This window comes from Scleropages formosus, chromosome 13, assembly GCF_900964775.1.
Source record: "Scleropages formosus chromosome 13, fSclFor1.1, whole genome shotgun sequence".
Lineage (NCBI taxonomy): Eukaryota > Metazoa > Chordata > Actinopteri > Osteoglossiformes > Osteoglossidae > Scleropages > Scleropages formosus.
In genome coordinates, this window is record NC_041818.1 from 4,849,159 (window position 1) to 4,865,901 (window position 16,743).

Below are 16,743 nucleotides of genomic sequence, written 5' to 3' on the forward strand. Positions count from 1 at the left end.
TATAAACAGCTCATTTTATTAAGGCAGGTTGCCTTTGCTGATTTTCAGCATTTGACCAAAGTATTTGGATGCATATGAATAAAAGGTGATCTCCTTCAAAAAGCTGATGAGTCCACCATTTGAACCATGGCATTTATTTAAGATCTATTTAAGAACTATAGTAAAATAGTGAGATACTTTATCAACATTAAACATTGCTATGGGAATATAGATTTCTTTGTTCATATTCTTTGTTTTGACCATTGACTATAACAGTATCATAATAACAATATAACTCCGCCATACCCAATCTCCACCATGGCCAGTCCCAAGCCTGGATGAGAAAGGAGGAGGGTTGGATGAGTGGCCAGTAACCCCTCCCTGTAAAACATTGCTAACTACAGAAATGTCAATGAGAGATACTCAGGACATCTCATCCTTGGGAGAAGATAGACCCTCATCAAAAGGGCATATGATGCTGGGCGCCTTCCAGGTGCGGACAGGAGTGAGGCAGGGCTGCTTGTTGTCGCCTTTCTTGTTCCTGTTGGCAATAGACTGGGTCATGAGGACATCCACAGCACAGAAACGAAATGGCATCCAGTAGACACCGTGGACACAGCTAGATGATCTTGACTTTGCTGATGATCTGACTCACCCCTCCCACACCCAGCAACAGATCCAGGAAAAGACCAGCATTGTTGTGGACAACTCAGTACGACCGGACCTCAACATAAACAGAGGGAAAGACAAAGTCCTAAAGGTCAATGCAATGCCAATGAAATTCCCATCACGCTTGAAGATGAAGCGTTGGAAGAGGTAAAGAGCTTCACCTACCTTGGTAGCATTGTCCACAAGCAGGGTGGAACAGAAGCCAACGTTAAAATATGAATAGGCAAGGGTAAGGGTAGCTTTCCTTCAGCTAAAGAATGTTTGGGGATCCAGAGACCTTTCCAACACAACCAAGATCAGTCTCTTCAACTCCAGTATGAAGTCAGTTTTACTCTGTGGAGCTGAGATGTGGAGGACCACTGTTATCACCATTAAGAAGATTCATACCTTTATTAACAACTGTCTGAGTAGGATCCTCCAGATTCAATGGCCGGACACTATTAGCAAGCAGGAGCTGTGGCAACATACAAGACAGCAGTCAGCAGATCAAGAAATTCTCCAACGATGTTGGAGATGGGTAGGCCACACCCTTTGCAGACCAATTTGTAGCATTGCTAGACAAACCCTCTCATGGAACCCCCAGGGGAAGAGGAAGAGAGGGCATCCAAGAAACACTTGGTGCTGTGACCTGGAGGATGGCCATACCTGGGGGCAGCTGAAGAGACTGGTGCAGGTCAGGACAGAGATGCCTGGAGAGCTCTGGTTGACGACCTATGCCTCAGGAGGGGTAGTAGGCATAACTAACTATCTGTAAAAACACCAACTGTATTCACTGCTGTATGTTTGTAAGATACATTGCACTGGGTCTTTTTCATAGCTTATCAATACTGCATTGTCATCACATTTAAATAGTCTGCATGGAGTGTAAAGTGCCATGTTCTTTACAGTAGTTTCCAGTTAACCATTTGCTTTTCTGAAACTGGGTTTAGTAGACAAATGACACAGTTTTTCCTTTTTTATCTCACTTTTATTAAGTCTAGCTTACCCCACCACTAAGTATATGTATGTCATATTATCTAAGCACTGTTCATGTTGTGGGGGTGCAGTGGCGCAGTGGGTTGGATCACAGTCCTCCTCTCCGGTGGGTCTGGGATTCGAGTCCCGCTTGGGGTGCCTTGCGACAGGCTGGCGTCCCGTCCTGGGTGTGTCCCCTCCCCCTCTGGCCTTACGCCCTGTGTTACTGGGTAGGCTCCGGTTCCCCGTGACCCCATATGGGACAAGCGGTTCAGAAAATGTGTGTGTGTGTGTGTGTGTGTGTGTGTGTGTTCATGTTGTATGTCACTAGCATGTATGTAATATGTATTTCAAAGTGATTGTGATTTATTTATTACAGTGCCTTTTTGTCCTTTATTTTATGTATAATGCTGTAGCCTCGTGCAATTTACTTTGGCGATTAATTTTAAAATTTCCATTTTATTTTTCTGTATATTTTGTATGAATGGTTGAATGCAAGGGGGTGCGGTGGCGCGGTGGCGCAGTGGCGCAGTGGGTTGGGCCGGGCCGCAGTCCTGCTCTCTGGTGGGTCTGGGGTTCGGGTCCCGCTTGGGGTGTCTTGCGGCGGACTGGCGTCCTGTCCTGGGTGTGTCCCCCTCCCCTTCCGGTGTTACCGGGTAGGCTCCGGTTGCCCGCGACCCCGTATGGGACAAGCGGTTCTGAAAATGTGTGTGTGTGTGTGTGTGTGTGTGTGTGTGTGTGTGTGTGTGTGTGTGGTTGAATGCATCATTTACGAGTTTACACTGTGACCTGCCACCCTGTGGCCAATGGAGTAACTGCAGGTTAGATATTTTAAAGCGTGCCGAAAGGGGGCGCTAAAGTCACGGTGAGACCTACTGGAAGCCTTAGAAGGGAAAAGGCCGAGGATCGGGAGAACAGTTACATGCGCTATTCTGCAAATCACGGCTGGATGTGTAAATACAAACAATTAAACATTTAAAAGCATCGCTTGAGTTTTATGATGGAACGAAGTCAATGCTCCCAAATCGAAACTGGTGGGTGTCGTATTCATTCGCGTTTGTTACAGAAATGCTAGGGCGATACACCTTGGACAGGATTGAATTGATTTTGATAGCCCTTCTTTTATTTCCAGAATTATATTACCTCATCGCAAGATTTTTGCAGTCGGGACCGTGCAAAAAATCGGCTCAGGTATATTTAAACGATCAGAGGAAAAATAACTCTATTGTTCACACAGTGATGAAAAATGAATAAGTATTGTTGTGTGCTTGCAGGTGCTTGTGGAGGAACTGGAGGAGTATGAGGTACAGTACAAAACTTCATTCATTCATAGCTGAGCAATTTTGGGTCGTGTGGCCGAGACCGGTCCGCATATTGTATTCATGTCTCGGTTTTTAATTTATAAGCACTCCTCTATACAAGATTAACATACATGGGTGTGTACTGCAATATCCTGTCCATTTTTTGCCAGTTGATTCCTAAAAGATGGAGTTGGGACGGGAAACAGCACAGACAAAACTTCGCGGACTGGGTGGGTATTTAATAAGTTTTCTCTACCTGTCAAGCGCGCCCAACAACTTATGCAACTATATATAGTATATCTTGGAGGCAGCGAGCTAAGTACAAAAAAATCACGGTTTGTGGAAAATCGTAGTGCACTATGAGTCATTTATTCTCCCAGCATTTTGAAAAACAATGTACAGTACTGGAAGATGGCAAAATTAATGAATTGAAAATATATGTTTCGGGTGACACAGCGACGCTTTATTGTGCTTGCACTAAGGAGGCGGGGTTACTGGAGGATCGAGAGAGTGGGCAGTATGTCTCAGCCACTGACCTATCATAGGCAAGATTTTATTAATAAACTCAGCGAAATCTACATCCGCTGCCTCTGATTGGTTGGGAATGTTGCTGAAACCCAATAGGGAGGCGGAGCTGGCTGCGTATTATAGTATACTGTACTGGTATTGTTCTCCGCAGTCGCTGAGAAGACACAAAAGATCACTGCGCCGAGTTGTTGTGTATAAATCATAATTTCAGTTCAAAATTCGGGCGTTTTTTTTTTTTTTTTTTTTTTAAATGTTTATTTTGTTATTTTTTAATTCTTAAGATAGCCCAGCGAATTATTGTAACATTTTTTCCGCCGAAGAGCTGACAGCAATTGCCAATATAGCAATCAAAACTGTGCTCTGTTCCACTTGCCCTGCCTCATAAAGCAGTTTAAGCAACAGGAAGACAATTATGATTTTATTAATTAATAATAACACTATTAGCAATATTAATTTGTATGTATGTTTTTGTTAATGTGTTGATAGAAAAGATTTGTCAATAAATTCATTTGGTCCAAAGTTCACTAAAAGTGTCCCTTAGCTAAATAAGCATTTTAACAGTAAATCAAACCCAGATATGTAAATTGCATACATATTGTTTTTATTAGCATGTTCATTATGTAAAAACAAGAAATAAATGTCATTTCATTATCTAAAATGCCCTCGGTCCATGCACTTTATGTGCTCTGAATTGTAGGTCTGTATGGATGGAAGTGTCTGTTAAATGCACAAGGGTAAATTTCTAGTGTTTTTATTAACTCACCAATATTTTTTCATTTAGCTGCTTTCCTATGTAGTGACTTACAAATTGTAGCCACCGACAGTTTATTACCCATTTATACAGCTGCATCGTCTTTACAGGAGAGTGTCTTACGCAAGGAAAAGATGGTAGAATATGGGATTGGAACCTGTAACCCACGTTAATGAGTGAACTGGCATAATGCTGGACTGACACTGTCTTCCCATGTGCTCCAGGTGCTGTTGAACCAGCACATCCCGTCAGACTACCTGCTGCGCGTGTGTCAGCGAATAGGACCCCTTCTGGACAGCGTGGCCCTCCCCAGTGTGCCTGGAGTTCACACCCTGCTTGGGCTCGGACGCCAATCCCTTCTGCGTACTGCCAGGGGTAAAACCGTTCTCTTGAGAGAACACGTCTATCACACTTCTCTGCAGTTGCCTCACTTAGTTCTAAAATGTGTTTTACATCCTTTGTTGAGCAGTCCGTCTATTCTGTTGGACATGTTTTAAGCTTTTTTTGTAAATTCCCATCCAACAACCAAAAGCTTCTTTGCTCTCGAAGTTACAGTGACCTTAGGTGTGTTTCCGGCAGGCTGTGTTCACAATGCGTGGAGCAGTTCTGCTTTTGCTGCCCTTCATCGGGGAAGACCCCCAGAACCACCGGTGCAGCAGAAGAACCTGCCCAGTATTGGTGAGCGCCCCTTTCACTGTGTAAAAACTTGCAGGGTCGGTACAATTGTGGGAGCAGCACATGGACAAAGATTCAGAATTTAAGATAACTTTATCACGCTGTTTGGAGTTAGTGATGAGTCCTTACAGCTTACTGGACTTGCTGTTTTCAGGTTGCATGTCTGCTCTTGTGAGCCATAATGGTCTGCTAAATGGTGGCACAATGTACCTCCTGGGCTCGGGGTTCGGACAAGGGCTCAAATCTAGCTCCATGTCTCCAGGAACACACTTTTATTTTCATAATGTGGAGGCAGCTGGTATCCTAGTAGTTACAACTGCTGTCTTTGGACCCAAAGGTTGCAGCCAGACCACGGTAATCTCTGTACCTCTGTGCTCTTTGCTAGTTCACATCCTGGGTGCCCGGCAGCTCACGGGCAGTGCCCGTTTCTGCAGCACTGTGCCTTCTTCCACTTACCAGCATATGAAGATGCACAAGCGCATCCTGGGCCACCTGTCCTCTGTTTACTGCGTGGCCTTCGATCGCACTGGCAGGCGCATCTTCACGGTATGTATGTGCATCTTGCAGTGTAAGTCACCTTGGTGAATAAGGTGTGTGGGCTGATGGCACTACATAGAGTTCATTGGAAGTCGCTTTGGAGAAAAGCATCTGCTAAATAAATAAATGTAAATGTATGTGTGTATTATCATATCAGCAATTGTGATGTTGTCAGTTATTAACATACAGGGGGTCCTCAATTTATGATAGTTCGACTTGCAATTTTTTCGACTTTACAGTGGTGAGCTGGTGATAGATGTTCAGTAGAAACTGTACTTTGAATTTTGAATTTTGACTTTTTTCCTGGGCAACCGATATGCGGTGCTCTCTCGCAATGCTGGGCAATGGCAGCGATCCGTATCTTCCAGTCTCACGCAGAGGTGTATATTAGGTGTATTAAATGCATTTCTGACTTACGATATTTTCGACTTATGATGGGTTTTGGGGAATGTAACCCCATCGTAAATCGGGGACCACCTATATTCAGTTTTGGTTATATGTGACTAGGGGTAAATTTCTCCTACGTGTGCTTTGTGTAAGCGCTGGGGTATTGGCGTGGTCTTGAATCTTGCGTTCCTTGCTTTGTCTTTCATCCAGGGTTCTGATGACTGCCTCGTGAAGATCTGGGCCACAGATGATGGCCGGCTTCTTGCCACTCTGCGGGGCCATGCGGCTGAGATCTCCGACATGGCTGTCAGTTACGACAACATGCTGCTCGCCTCAGCTAGCTGTGACCGGGTCATTCGCGTGTGGTGTCTGCGGACGTGTGCACCCATCACTGTGCTGCAGGGCCACAGCACCTCCATCACCTCCATACAGGTGACTCATATTCCTTCCCAGTCACCAGGCTTGTGGGGGCTGAAATCTTAGACTCAGGGGTCAGGAGGAGAACAGCAGCGTGGGGAGACAGCTTGCATATACATGTTCATTAAACACCCTGGTGACTCAGCAGCCTTTTCAGACCTGTCCTCCTCTTTCAGTCCTAGTGTGGGTGTAGTGTGAACATTGTCTTTCAACATAACACTTTCAGCCCAAAGTGAGAAATGAACAGTCACCATGTGTGTCTCTCCACCTGCTTTGAGTTGTGGGGTCTACTCTTTGTTCCCAGTTCTCCCCATCAGGCAGAGGAGTGATGCGGTACCTTGCCTCCACGGGGGCAGATGGAGCTGTGTGTTTCTGGCAGTGGGATTCCCTCACCATGAAATTCAAGTGAGTGCATGAGCCTCTCCTTCAGCCCATAGCAGCTGTTGATTTCCCCTCTTGCTCTTTAGTTGATAAACTGTACACAGTACCTTTTTAACTACTGTGTGTGCCTGTAAAATTGTAAGGTTTATGTAGATTTAAAATACAGCCCACTCATAATCCTTGATCGGAACATTGCATTTTCCTTATTTCATTTCTTTTTGCTTGTAGTGAACGTCCAGTGAAATTCACAGAGAGAGCCCGACCTGGTATGCAGATTTCCTGTTCATCCTTCAGCAGTGGTGGGTGCTGCCTCCAAAGTTTTTGGAAGTATTTCTCTTGCTATGAAAACAATGACACACTGGTACCTCATCTTATGAAGGTTTCAGTTGTAAATTTTTGAAGAAACGACTAACACCTGGTTTACTTATCTATGTTTAACTGTGTTTTCTTCATCGATCTATGTTGTAAAATTTCTGTCTTTTGTGGAGCAAAATTGACCCGCATTTCTGCATTCTGCCATTTGTTGGCACTAAAACGCACGTTACAGGAGAAAGACCTCTATTATAAAAGTGTTATGCACTTTTACCGTGTTTACAGGTGTTGATTGCTTTGAACAAAAGTGTTATAGTGCTATATCTAGGATATTATAGAAGCTTACCTATAAACTAAATGCCTTAATTACATTAATAATAATTGTGCATATGGCAATGTAAGTAAATGAAAGTAGCTTATACCTGATAAGATTGGGTGTGTCTGTGATGAATCGATCAACAATATTAAATAAAAGGTTGTAGAGGTGATGCATTATTTTCAATCATTTAAAATCTGTTTTATTTTTAGTGCAGTTCGGAAGTTTCTAAAAAATAATAAAAGTCTGTTGCTGTGATTTAGTGGTGCTGCGGGGGTGGTGTTTATTCTGTCCTGTGCCGTTATCAGACGAGGCTGCAGACCCTGCAACGTGTTTTTGATTGTTTTAACAGAATGTAACTTGTTAGAAAGTAGAGTGACAGGTCACTGATTGCAATACTGTAAAATGGAGTTTTGAGTGACAAACCAATTGAGTTGCGAACTGAACTCTGGGCCCAGTTGTGTTTGGAGCCTTTGGATGCAGTCAATTTGAAAGACTGTTTTTGGTAGCAAAAGTACCTGAGGTGTTCCTCAGCTGATACATACATGCTGTTTTCCTTCACTTCAGGTGGGATGTTTCTGGCCACAGGAAGCACAGATCATGTGGTCAGAGTGTACTACTTGGGTTCTGAGGTTCCAGTTAAGCTTTCACAGCTGGAGGGCCATACGGTAGGAGATGGGCAACTGCACACTACCTCTGGACCTTCCTGACTCCTATCTGATTTCAACATTAATGTCTGCTTTGTTTTCACAATTTTCAGGACAAAGTTGTGGCTGTCCAGTTCTGCAACACCAGTGACAGGTACAGAAACAATAGTGATCATACAGTTTTTTTGCCTTGATAAGTTTTTTGCAAGCTTGTTAGTAAAATCTGTTTTTTTCATAATGGTAATTGTAACTAGATGCTGATTTCTTCACACAAATCCTTTTCCATTCCTCTTAAGTTAACAAAGGATTTGATTTTAAGGATTTCTACTGGTTTCTGTACAGATTATCATATATAGATGGTTTATTATATGGACAGTATATGGTTTATAATAATATATGTAAAATTATATATATAATGAATAAATGTAGATTTTTGTAGTGCTATTTCTATAAATATTTATATACTTATGCAGTATAGCTATAAAAACCTTAATTTATTCATTCTACACATTATTATAAACCATATAATTACATATACACACACAATGTCCACAACTGCTTGTCCTGAGCGGGGTTGCAGTGAACCAGAGCCTAACCTGGCAAAACAGGGTGCAAGGCCAAAGGGGGAGGGGGACACACCCAGGACAGGATGCCAGTCCACCGCAAGGCACCCCAAGCAGAACTTGAACCCCAGGCCTGCTACAGCAAGCCCTAGCAGAACCCGCTGTACCACTGTGCCCCCCAATTACAAATACAAATACAAATACAAATACACAAACATTGACTGAAGCTGTTCGTCCCGAGTGGGGTTGCGGTGAGCCGGAGCCTAACCTGGCAACACAGGACAAAAGGCTGGAGGGGGAGGTGACATACCCAAGACAGGATGCCAGTCTGTCGCAAGGCACCCCAAGCAAGACTCAAACCCCAGACCCACCAGAGAGCAGGCACAGACCAAACCTGCTACGCCACTGCACCTTCCCAATTACAAATACCTTATAATTATATTATTATACTATAATTATGTAATTTCATATATAGTACATATGGAATGAATTAGTGAGTGTTTTATAGCTATATACGGTATATACTGCATATTATACAGGTATTTCCCATAATATGGATCTAATTCTTTCTTAAGAGCAGTCCCTACCTGTTATTTCCACAATCAGCCTCCAACACTTAAAAACAGTCTCAGCAAACAATCAAAACATTAGGCTGACAAGGACAAGAATGAAATGAACAAAGACTTAATTAGGGTAGACATTTTATTTTTTACTAAATTACTCTACACTAAGTACACATAAACATGTGAAAGACACATGCAATACATATACATTTACATTTATTTATTTAAGGGGGTGTGGTGGCACAGTGGGTTGAACTGGGTCCTGGTTTCTGGTGGGTCTGGGGTTCGAGTCCCACTTGGGGTGCCTTGTGATGGACTGGCATCCCGTCCTGGGTGTGTTGTCCCCCCCTCCAGCCTTGTGCCCTGTGTTGCTGAGTTAGGTTCTGGCTCCCTGTGACCCCATATGGGACAAGTGTGTGTGTGTGTGTGTGTGTTTATATTTAGCAGACACTTTTCACCAAAGCAAGGTACATCTCAGAAAACATAAAAAACTAGCATTGCACCAACAGAAGGAGAGATATGGATGCAGACACATGGTTTCTGAGTACAGTCAACTTGTCACATGCCACAGCATAAACCAGTATACATTACACGAGAAGCTGCATAAAGACTTTTCCATTATTGAACACATTGTTAGAAAAAGTTATAAAGCATAACAAACATGTACATGCTTTTTGCCCACTTATGACATCAGGGGAGAAGTGAGTCACAAAGAGATGAGTTTTGAGACCCCTCTTAAATGTAGAGAGGTACGTGAACAAAAAAAAAACCCATTAAAAAATGGAAAACATTGCTCAAAACTGTAATAAAACAACTTGGAAAACAATGCAAAATTAAGAAGAGGTTATTATACATTGCTGAAATATCTCTGCCTCAATGGTGACTTCTACATCATCAGGGAAAAGTCTGCTTCAAACACTGGAAAAAAGTACCAGATACCAGGATCAGTCGGTCCATTTACCAAATACGGGTACAACATTTCTTGAACCGTTATACCAAAATCTGTAAACTGGGAGTCTATATACGTCGGTATACCTCTGTGTGTGTGTGTGTATGTGTGTGAATAGCATTTCTGAGTATTCTGAGTATTTCTGAGCCTATCTAACAATGTATTTCTAAAATACTTTGAATATGATGCCATGCTGTCCTGATTTTTTGTTTTGCAGTCCAGTACCATTCCTGTTTAGGCTGGATCACCATGCTTTGTGCATAGACAGTGCTTCTTCTGTATGTCTGTGTGCTAACTGGCCTTGTCCCCCAGCCTGAGGTTTGTGAGTGGCAGTCGGGATGGCACTGCCCGTGTGTGGCACTATCAGCAACACAAATGGAGCAGCATCACCTTGGACATGGCAGCTCGGTTGCCTGGGTAAGGGCAGTCCTGTGAGGAGTGAAATGTCCGGAGTGGACTGAGATTTTTTTGAGAAATCTCCCCTCCCATTCTACAAACATTTTCACTCATTTACTTTTATTAATTTAGTTGACAATTTTTTCCAAAGTGACATACAGTGTTTAGCTACCTAAAATGATTTACCTATTTATACAGGAGGATATTTGTTTTTTTTTTTTGGAGAAATATACCATAAGAGCCTTACTCAAGTGTACTACAGCAGCAAAGAAGATTCTAACCAGCAATCTCTGAGTTTAAAAACAGCAGTTCTAATTACTGCAACATCTGTAGTACTTGTACTAACTTGTACAGTATTCATGCCAAAATGGTAGTTTACCTTAAAATGGCAAATATATCGGTGTGCAGCGGTGTGGGTTTGGATGGGGCGAAGAAGGACACACAGGCAGCATTCATGATGAACGCTTATTGGAACACCAGGAGACAGGGAAATAATGCTGTCGGTCAGAGGACCCTGTTTCCTCAAGACCTGCACTTCAAGCTAGCCTTCCCAGCCTGCTTAGCACCGCCAGGCTTTCTCTTCTTCCCACTAGTAAACACAGTCACCCCATCATTCTCCCCAGAAGTGCCCCAAGTGGTTGAACACTTTATTTACAATTTACCCACCATTCATGTATTTACAATAAGCAAATCTTCCTGCCAAAACACACAGTAACGCGGGTCGTTACAATATGATGAAGGTGGAAATTCATTTAAAGATCACAGACCTATAAGCCAAAGTACAAATGAAAGGGCTGAAAACAATTTCTGAGGGAGTGTGTTAATACCAATACATTGACAGTAATTTGTTTACAGGTACAGTAGTGGTTAAGGAACCAACAGGTTATAGGCTTTAGCTGAAAGTCAGTCTTGCTGCTTTACAAATTTATTGGAAAATACTTGAATTGCTTCACTAAGTATATAATTGTACTATTGGGTACAAGTCTCCTTGGAAAAAGATGGCCATGAGTAAATAATTTGATTGCGACTGATGGTTTAGGATCCACTGAATGTGCTCTCTACTGCTCCAGGAGCAGTGCTGTGTCCAGGGAGGATAAGATGACCAAATTGGTGGTCACTATGGTGGTCTGGGACCGTCGGGATGGCATGGTCATCACAGCAATCTCCAACTACCTCCTTAAAGTGTGGTGCTCTGTGTCTGGTCAGCTGCGCCACATTCTGTCTGTGAGTAGCTTGCACCTGGGCTCTGCTCTTCCCGGAACCCTAACAAAACCCTTCTAAAAAACCCTAAAAAAATCTTTTCAATTCAAAGGCGTGGATATAAGCATTAAAAATATGGTAAGGTAGGAGGAAAAAATCATTTTTGGAGATGCTTTTCAAACTCTGAATTTGAATGCAGCATCATGACACCAGCTTGAATAGATTTTCTGGAAACTGTTATAAAACCCTGCAGTGCCATGGATCATGCAGTATACAGCTTGAAATTTCCACTCTCCATCAGGGTCATGATGATGAAGTGTTTGTCCTGGAGGCTCATCCCTTTGACTCACGCATCATGCTCTCAGCCGGCCATGATGGCAACATCTATGTCTGGGACTTGTCCACGGGTGCCAAAATCAGGAACTTCTTCAACATGGTGAGTCACCTTCCAAAGCAGACTGTGCTGATGTGCTCTGCTGGCTGGACTTTTACTAAAAGTGGAGAAAATGTGGTGAAAATTCAAGTTTTTCCATAGCTTGTGGACATGTCCTGTTGAAAAAAATATGTCAGATGACCTATTGTTTAAATATAATGCACTGTCAATGGCTAATTTCTAGGTTAAGGTCTTATATAAAGTAAAACAAATCTAAGCACACAAAGGACTGATTAAATGGCAACTAAATAAGTACAATAATGTGTTATTAATGTCATTTTTGAGGTTTTATTCAAGATTACCCCGGTAAATTTTGAGTACAGTTGGTTGCATTATCTATCTGCTGCTGCAGTTGCATAAAATTCCCACAAGGTCATGAAAAAGCTTTGTAAAAAAGTTATGTATGTTTATATGCTGTATATTTATTATACACAAATAACACGTATTACATTTTTTTCCTGTACATACAAGAGATATATAAAAAAAACAGAAAAACAAAACTCCAACTGATAAGAGACTGACTTTGAATAAATTAAACTGAAAGCCAGATACAAATGATTTGTTGTCTATTAAGTGAAGTACTCATTACCAGCTAAATGTCAGTGATAAAAGAGGTAAAAAAAAATCAGCGCATACATGTGTGAGTATTTAAAACAACAAAAGTGTGAAAGTGGGCAAGTAGCCAGTGGCTGTTAAGGGTTGCACTGTTAAGGGGCAGTGTGTCAATAATCATGGTACCATATACCAAACAAAAAAAAAAAAACTGCTCACGAGTCTAACATCAGTCCCAGGAAGACAGACACTTAACAAGACAGCTGCCACAGAATGCCATAAAAGTTAAAAAGGAACTGAGTCAACGCGTCTATAGTTCCATCTGACCAAAAACAGCATAACAAGACCTTCATAAAACTGGCGCTTAGGGTACAACTGCTATAAAAGGCTTTTATGTAAGATAGTTTCTTTCCCCACGCTGCTGTGTGCATGAACAGCTGATTGTTTGTTAGTCTGTACAATACTTTCTCCCTCTTACTTTTTCTCTCCCTCATTATTTATTCCATCCCTCATTATTTATTCCATCCCTCATTATTTATTCCATCCCTTGTTATTTATTCCTTCCCATCCTTGCACTTGTTGCATGTATGTGTGTTGGTTTGTGTAGATGTATGTTGATTTTTTTATCTACACTATGCGCCATTGGGAACAAAAGCTAAATTCCTTTTTTGTGTATGCATACTTGGCCAAATAAATCAGATTCTGATTCTGATTCTGAAGATTAGTGCACAAAGCACAAAATATTGACCTGTGAGTGGTGAAAAAATGTCCACGTGAGTCTTCTTTCAATATCTAGATGGGTTCATATGTAATAAGTCAGATGATACCTTCATCTCATGTAGTTTGCTGCCAATGGCTGAACCTGGATTTGATCTGCAGTGTTTGGTCAGTCATTGCATGGGAGATACTGGGTTTGACCAAGATTGTATAAAAGTCAATTATTATGAAGCTATTTTTGGACATTAAGTGCACGCTATGTTGTAAAAATGTTCTCTTTATGTTTTCATATTTCGTGATGATAAAGCCCTGATTCATGCAGCTACATGGATCAACAGTAGCTTTGCAAACACCAGATGTAAGCATTACTAAACCTTCAGTGAAGTTCTTGAGCACAAGGTGTGGAGTACTGTTCCATCTTCTTCATACCTAAATCCCTTCTTGGTGAATAGTCAAAAATTCACTACACACAGGCTTGATTTAGACTTGGCAGTGTAACTTTAAAGGGAATAAACTGTTCTGAGGGCAAAGGGTTGCCTAACTCCTTTTCAGTTTCTTGAAAGTAATCTATGTTGTGGTGTTTCCAGTATTTTGTCTTCTTTCTGTAGTTGTTTTGATAACTTATCTTGTGTTCTGCCCCTCACTCAGAATTTCTGAAAAGACAGAATATTTCAGGACAAATGATTTTATGGCACTTGACACTTTATGTTGAGACTGCTGTAATCCTATTTATCTGTCACCCTAGATTGAGGGCCAAGGTCATGGTGCTGTATTCGACTGCAAGTTTTCCCCAGATGGACAGAATTTTGCCTGTACTGACTCCCATGGTCATCTTCTCATCTTTGGCTATGGGTGCCGCAGGGCTTATGAAAAGGTAACCCTGGTCCCCCTGGGGTCTTGACACTGATGTCTCACTTATAATCAAGGGCATAGGTTTGCAACCTGAAGGGTTCTGGTTCAAGTTTCAGAACCTGTGGAAGGCTTTTAACCTGAGCTGTGCCTATAAAATAGTATGATATACAAAGGGACAAAGCTGTAAGTTGCCTGGGGTTAAAAGCAGAAGCTGACCAGGTAAAAACCAAATGAAAAAATTAAAAGTAATGATTGTCAGAGGTGTCTTGCTGGTGTGTGGTTCATTGATGTCTATACTTAGTTTTCTATTGCCCTTTGTCCTCCTGGAAGCTGCGGTTACAGGTTTATAGCCCTCAAGGACACCTTATAGCCCCTTAGCCTTGAACACAGCATATCAACTGGCATCACTGTCTCTGATGATTAGTTTCAGGTTTCTTCTTTTTCTAGATCCCCGACCAGATGTTCTTTCATACGGATTTCAGACCGCTGATCCATGACTCCAACAACTATGTCCTGGATGAGCAAACTCAGCAGGCTCCCCACCTCATGCCACCTCCTTTCCTAGTAGATGTTGATGGGAACCCTTATCCCTCCTCCTATCAACGTTTGGTCCCAGGCAGGGAGAACTGCAAGGAAGAGCAGCTGGTACCACAGCTGGGCTATCTGGCCAATGGTATGAGAAACTAGAGTAAAATTCTTTAGCTGAATTAATACTACAACAAAGGCAATAATTAATGCTACAATAAAAATATGGTTGATCTGGATGGTTGTAAGTATAGTTGACTTGAAGCCCATATACTGTAGGTCTCACAAAATCTTTAAAAAAATCTTGAAACTGTCAGCCTTGCACTTGTGTTTAAAACATGAATATACGGCCAGCGCACTTTGTTGTTTGGTAGCTGAAGGTGAGGTGATGGAGCAGGTGATTGGGCAGCGTACAACTGGCGAGGAACCAGAAGTGAGCCCCTTGGATGACCTCATCAGAGGCCTCCAACAGCATCTAGACAGTAACCTGCATTCTGGAGTTGAGTCTGGGGGTAAGAGCACAGGGCAGTATGACTGGACTTAATCTTAATTTTTTTTTTCTTACTTTGTTGTGAGAGTTAATGAAATGCATAAAATAGTTGTTGGATTTCTTATTAGAATAAGTCCTTTCATGCTGTATTTTTGGCTTATCTTAAATGTCTGACAACTGCTTTGTCAACTTTCTTTAACAAAACAAAACTCAAAAAAAAGTTTTGAACAAAATACAAAAAGTCTTGCGTAACCAAACTCACAAACCTGGTGAAGTGGTAACCTTAATTTTGGAGATATATTTCTTTATGTGTTTGGGGTGGAAGCCAGGACACCACCTCTGACACCTTCTTACATTTATTTATGCTTTTCTCCAAAGCAACTTACAGCATGAAGATTAGAATTATTTACCCATTTATACAGCTGGGTAATTTTACTAGAGCACTTCTAGAGTAGCTTGCTCAAGGATACTACAGCCAGAGAGGGGATCAAACCTGTAACCTTTCAATCCAAAAGCAGCAACACTAACCACTATGCTATTAGCTGTCTCTGTAGTGTCCCTTTTTATGTCCTATGTTCAAGACCTTGGATAAACCAAAATGCCATAAATGTATAACAAGACAAGCTGGTTAGTCATGTCTGTAAACGTTCACAAATTCCTGGAAAACTAAAGGACAGTTAGAAGGTATTATTCAAAGGCTTCTATTCATTCCCCTCACAGATTCTTTTAAGTATTAAATAGTTTTGAAATCCAGTTTAGTTATAAGGAACTATTATTAGGGGTACAAGATATGGATAATTTACTGTTATGGCATTTAGACACAAGTGATCACTGCATGGCCTGAGATCCCATCCTTCTCTACAAAAAAGATATGGATTATTCCTAGGTCTAACATCTCTATTATACTCCTTTACAGCTTTCTGTTCTGTCATGGAGAGAGGAAACGCTGTTGCCTTTTAACATTTACAGGCTAGTCTCTGTTAATAAAAATAAAGAGGACTGACTGATGTCCCATGAAGTTCTAGTTCCCTGCAGTTTCGAATGAATTGTTCTCTGGATGAGCTGGTCAGAGATCCACGGGAGGATCCAGTGGCGCAGCATGTTTGTCCTGGGCCTGCTCTCTGGTGGGTCTGGGATTCGAGCCCTGCTTGGGGTGCCTTGTGATGGACTGGCATCTTGTTGTGGATGTGTCCCCTCCAGCCCTGCACCCCATGTTACTGTGTTAGGCTCTGGCTTGCCATGACCTTGCTCAGGACAAGTGGCTTCAGACTACGTGTGTGTGTGTGATCCACTCCTTGTCTCAGCAGAGTAAGTCTGCTTGGAGATGTCTGTTTCGTTCCTGACAAAAGCTGGACTGGAGTGTGGCATAGTCCCAGCCACTGGTGGTGGCCATAGGGTGAAACTTCAATACATACTCCACTGAACTGAATCATGAATCAGTTGTAGGAGGTGATGGTTTTCTGTTGATTCCAGGCAGTCGTGGCCCCCTTGAGTGCTTTGCTCTTCAAGAATGAGATCACAAACTACCTGTACTGGAGGTGTGCTATATGCTCATGGCTGGTGGGAAAATGGAGAGAACACTGAAGATGGAACCTTGAAATTCCCCCTCTTTATCATGGTCAAGATGATGAAGCACATACTGTGCACAA

General features: G+C 42.0%; 1 protein-coding gene across 1 annotated transcript in view; it reads left to right on the forward strand.

The window, feature by feature from the left end:
* Positions 1-2,483: 2,483 nt before the first annotated feature.
* Positions 2,484-16,743, forward strand: part of LOC108925313 (bromodomain and WD repeat-containing protein 3-like) — a 51,745-nt gene continuing 37,485 nt past the window's right edge. Inside the window, exons 1-18 of the mRNA XM_029257488.1 lie at positions 2,484-2,636; positions 2,735-2,838; positions 2,877-2,906; positions 3,074-3,133; positions 4,407-4,557; positions 4,762-4,860; positions 5,243-5,403; positions 5,992-6,213; positions 6,503-6,603; positions 6,808-6,878; positions 7,775-7,875; positions 7,968-8,008; positions 10,242-10,346; positions 11,396-11,549; positions 11,827-11,961; positions 13,973-14,101; positions 14,527-14,752; positions 14,979-15,116. Of these exons, the coding sequence (XP_029113321.1) occupies positions 2,600-2,636; positions 2,735-2,838; positions 2,877-2,906; positions 3,074-3,133; positions 4,407-4,557; positions 4,762-4,860; positions 5,243-5,403; positions 5,992-6,213; positions 6,503-6,603; positions 6,808-6,878; positions 7,775-7,875; positions 7,968-8,008; positions 10,242-10,346; positions 11,396-11,549; positions 11,827-11,961; positions 13,973-14,101; positions 14,527-14,752; positions 14,979-15,116 (2,065 nt within the window). The 5' untranslated portion in view covers positions 2,484-2,599. The remainder of the gene's footprint in view (positions 2,637-2,734; positions 2,839-2,876; positions 2,907-3,073; positions 3,134-4,406; positions 4,558-4,761; positions 4,861-5,242; positions 5,404-5,991; positions 6,214-6,502; positions 6,604-6,807; positions 6,879-7,774; positions 7,876-7,967; positions 8,009-10,241; positions 10,347-11,395; positions 11,550-11,826; positions 11,962-13,972; positions 14,102-14,526; positions 14,753-14,978; positions 15,117-16,743) is intronic.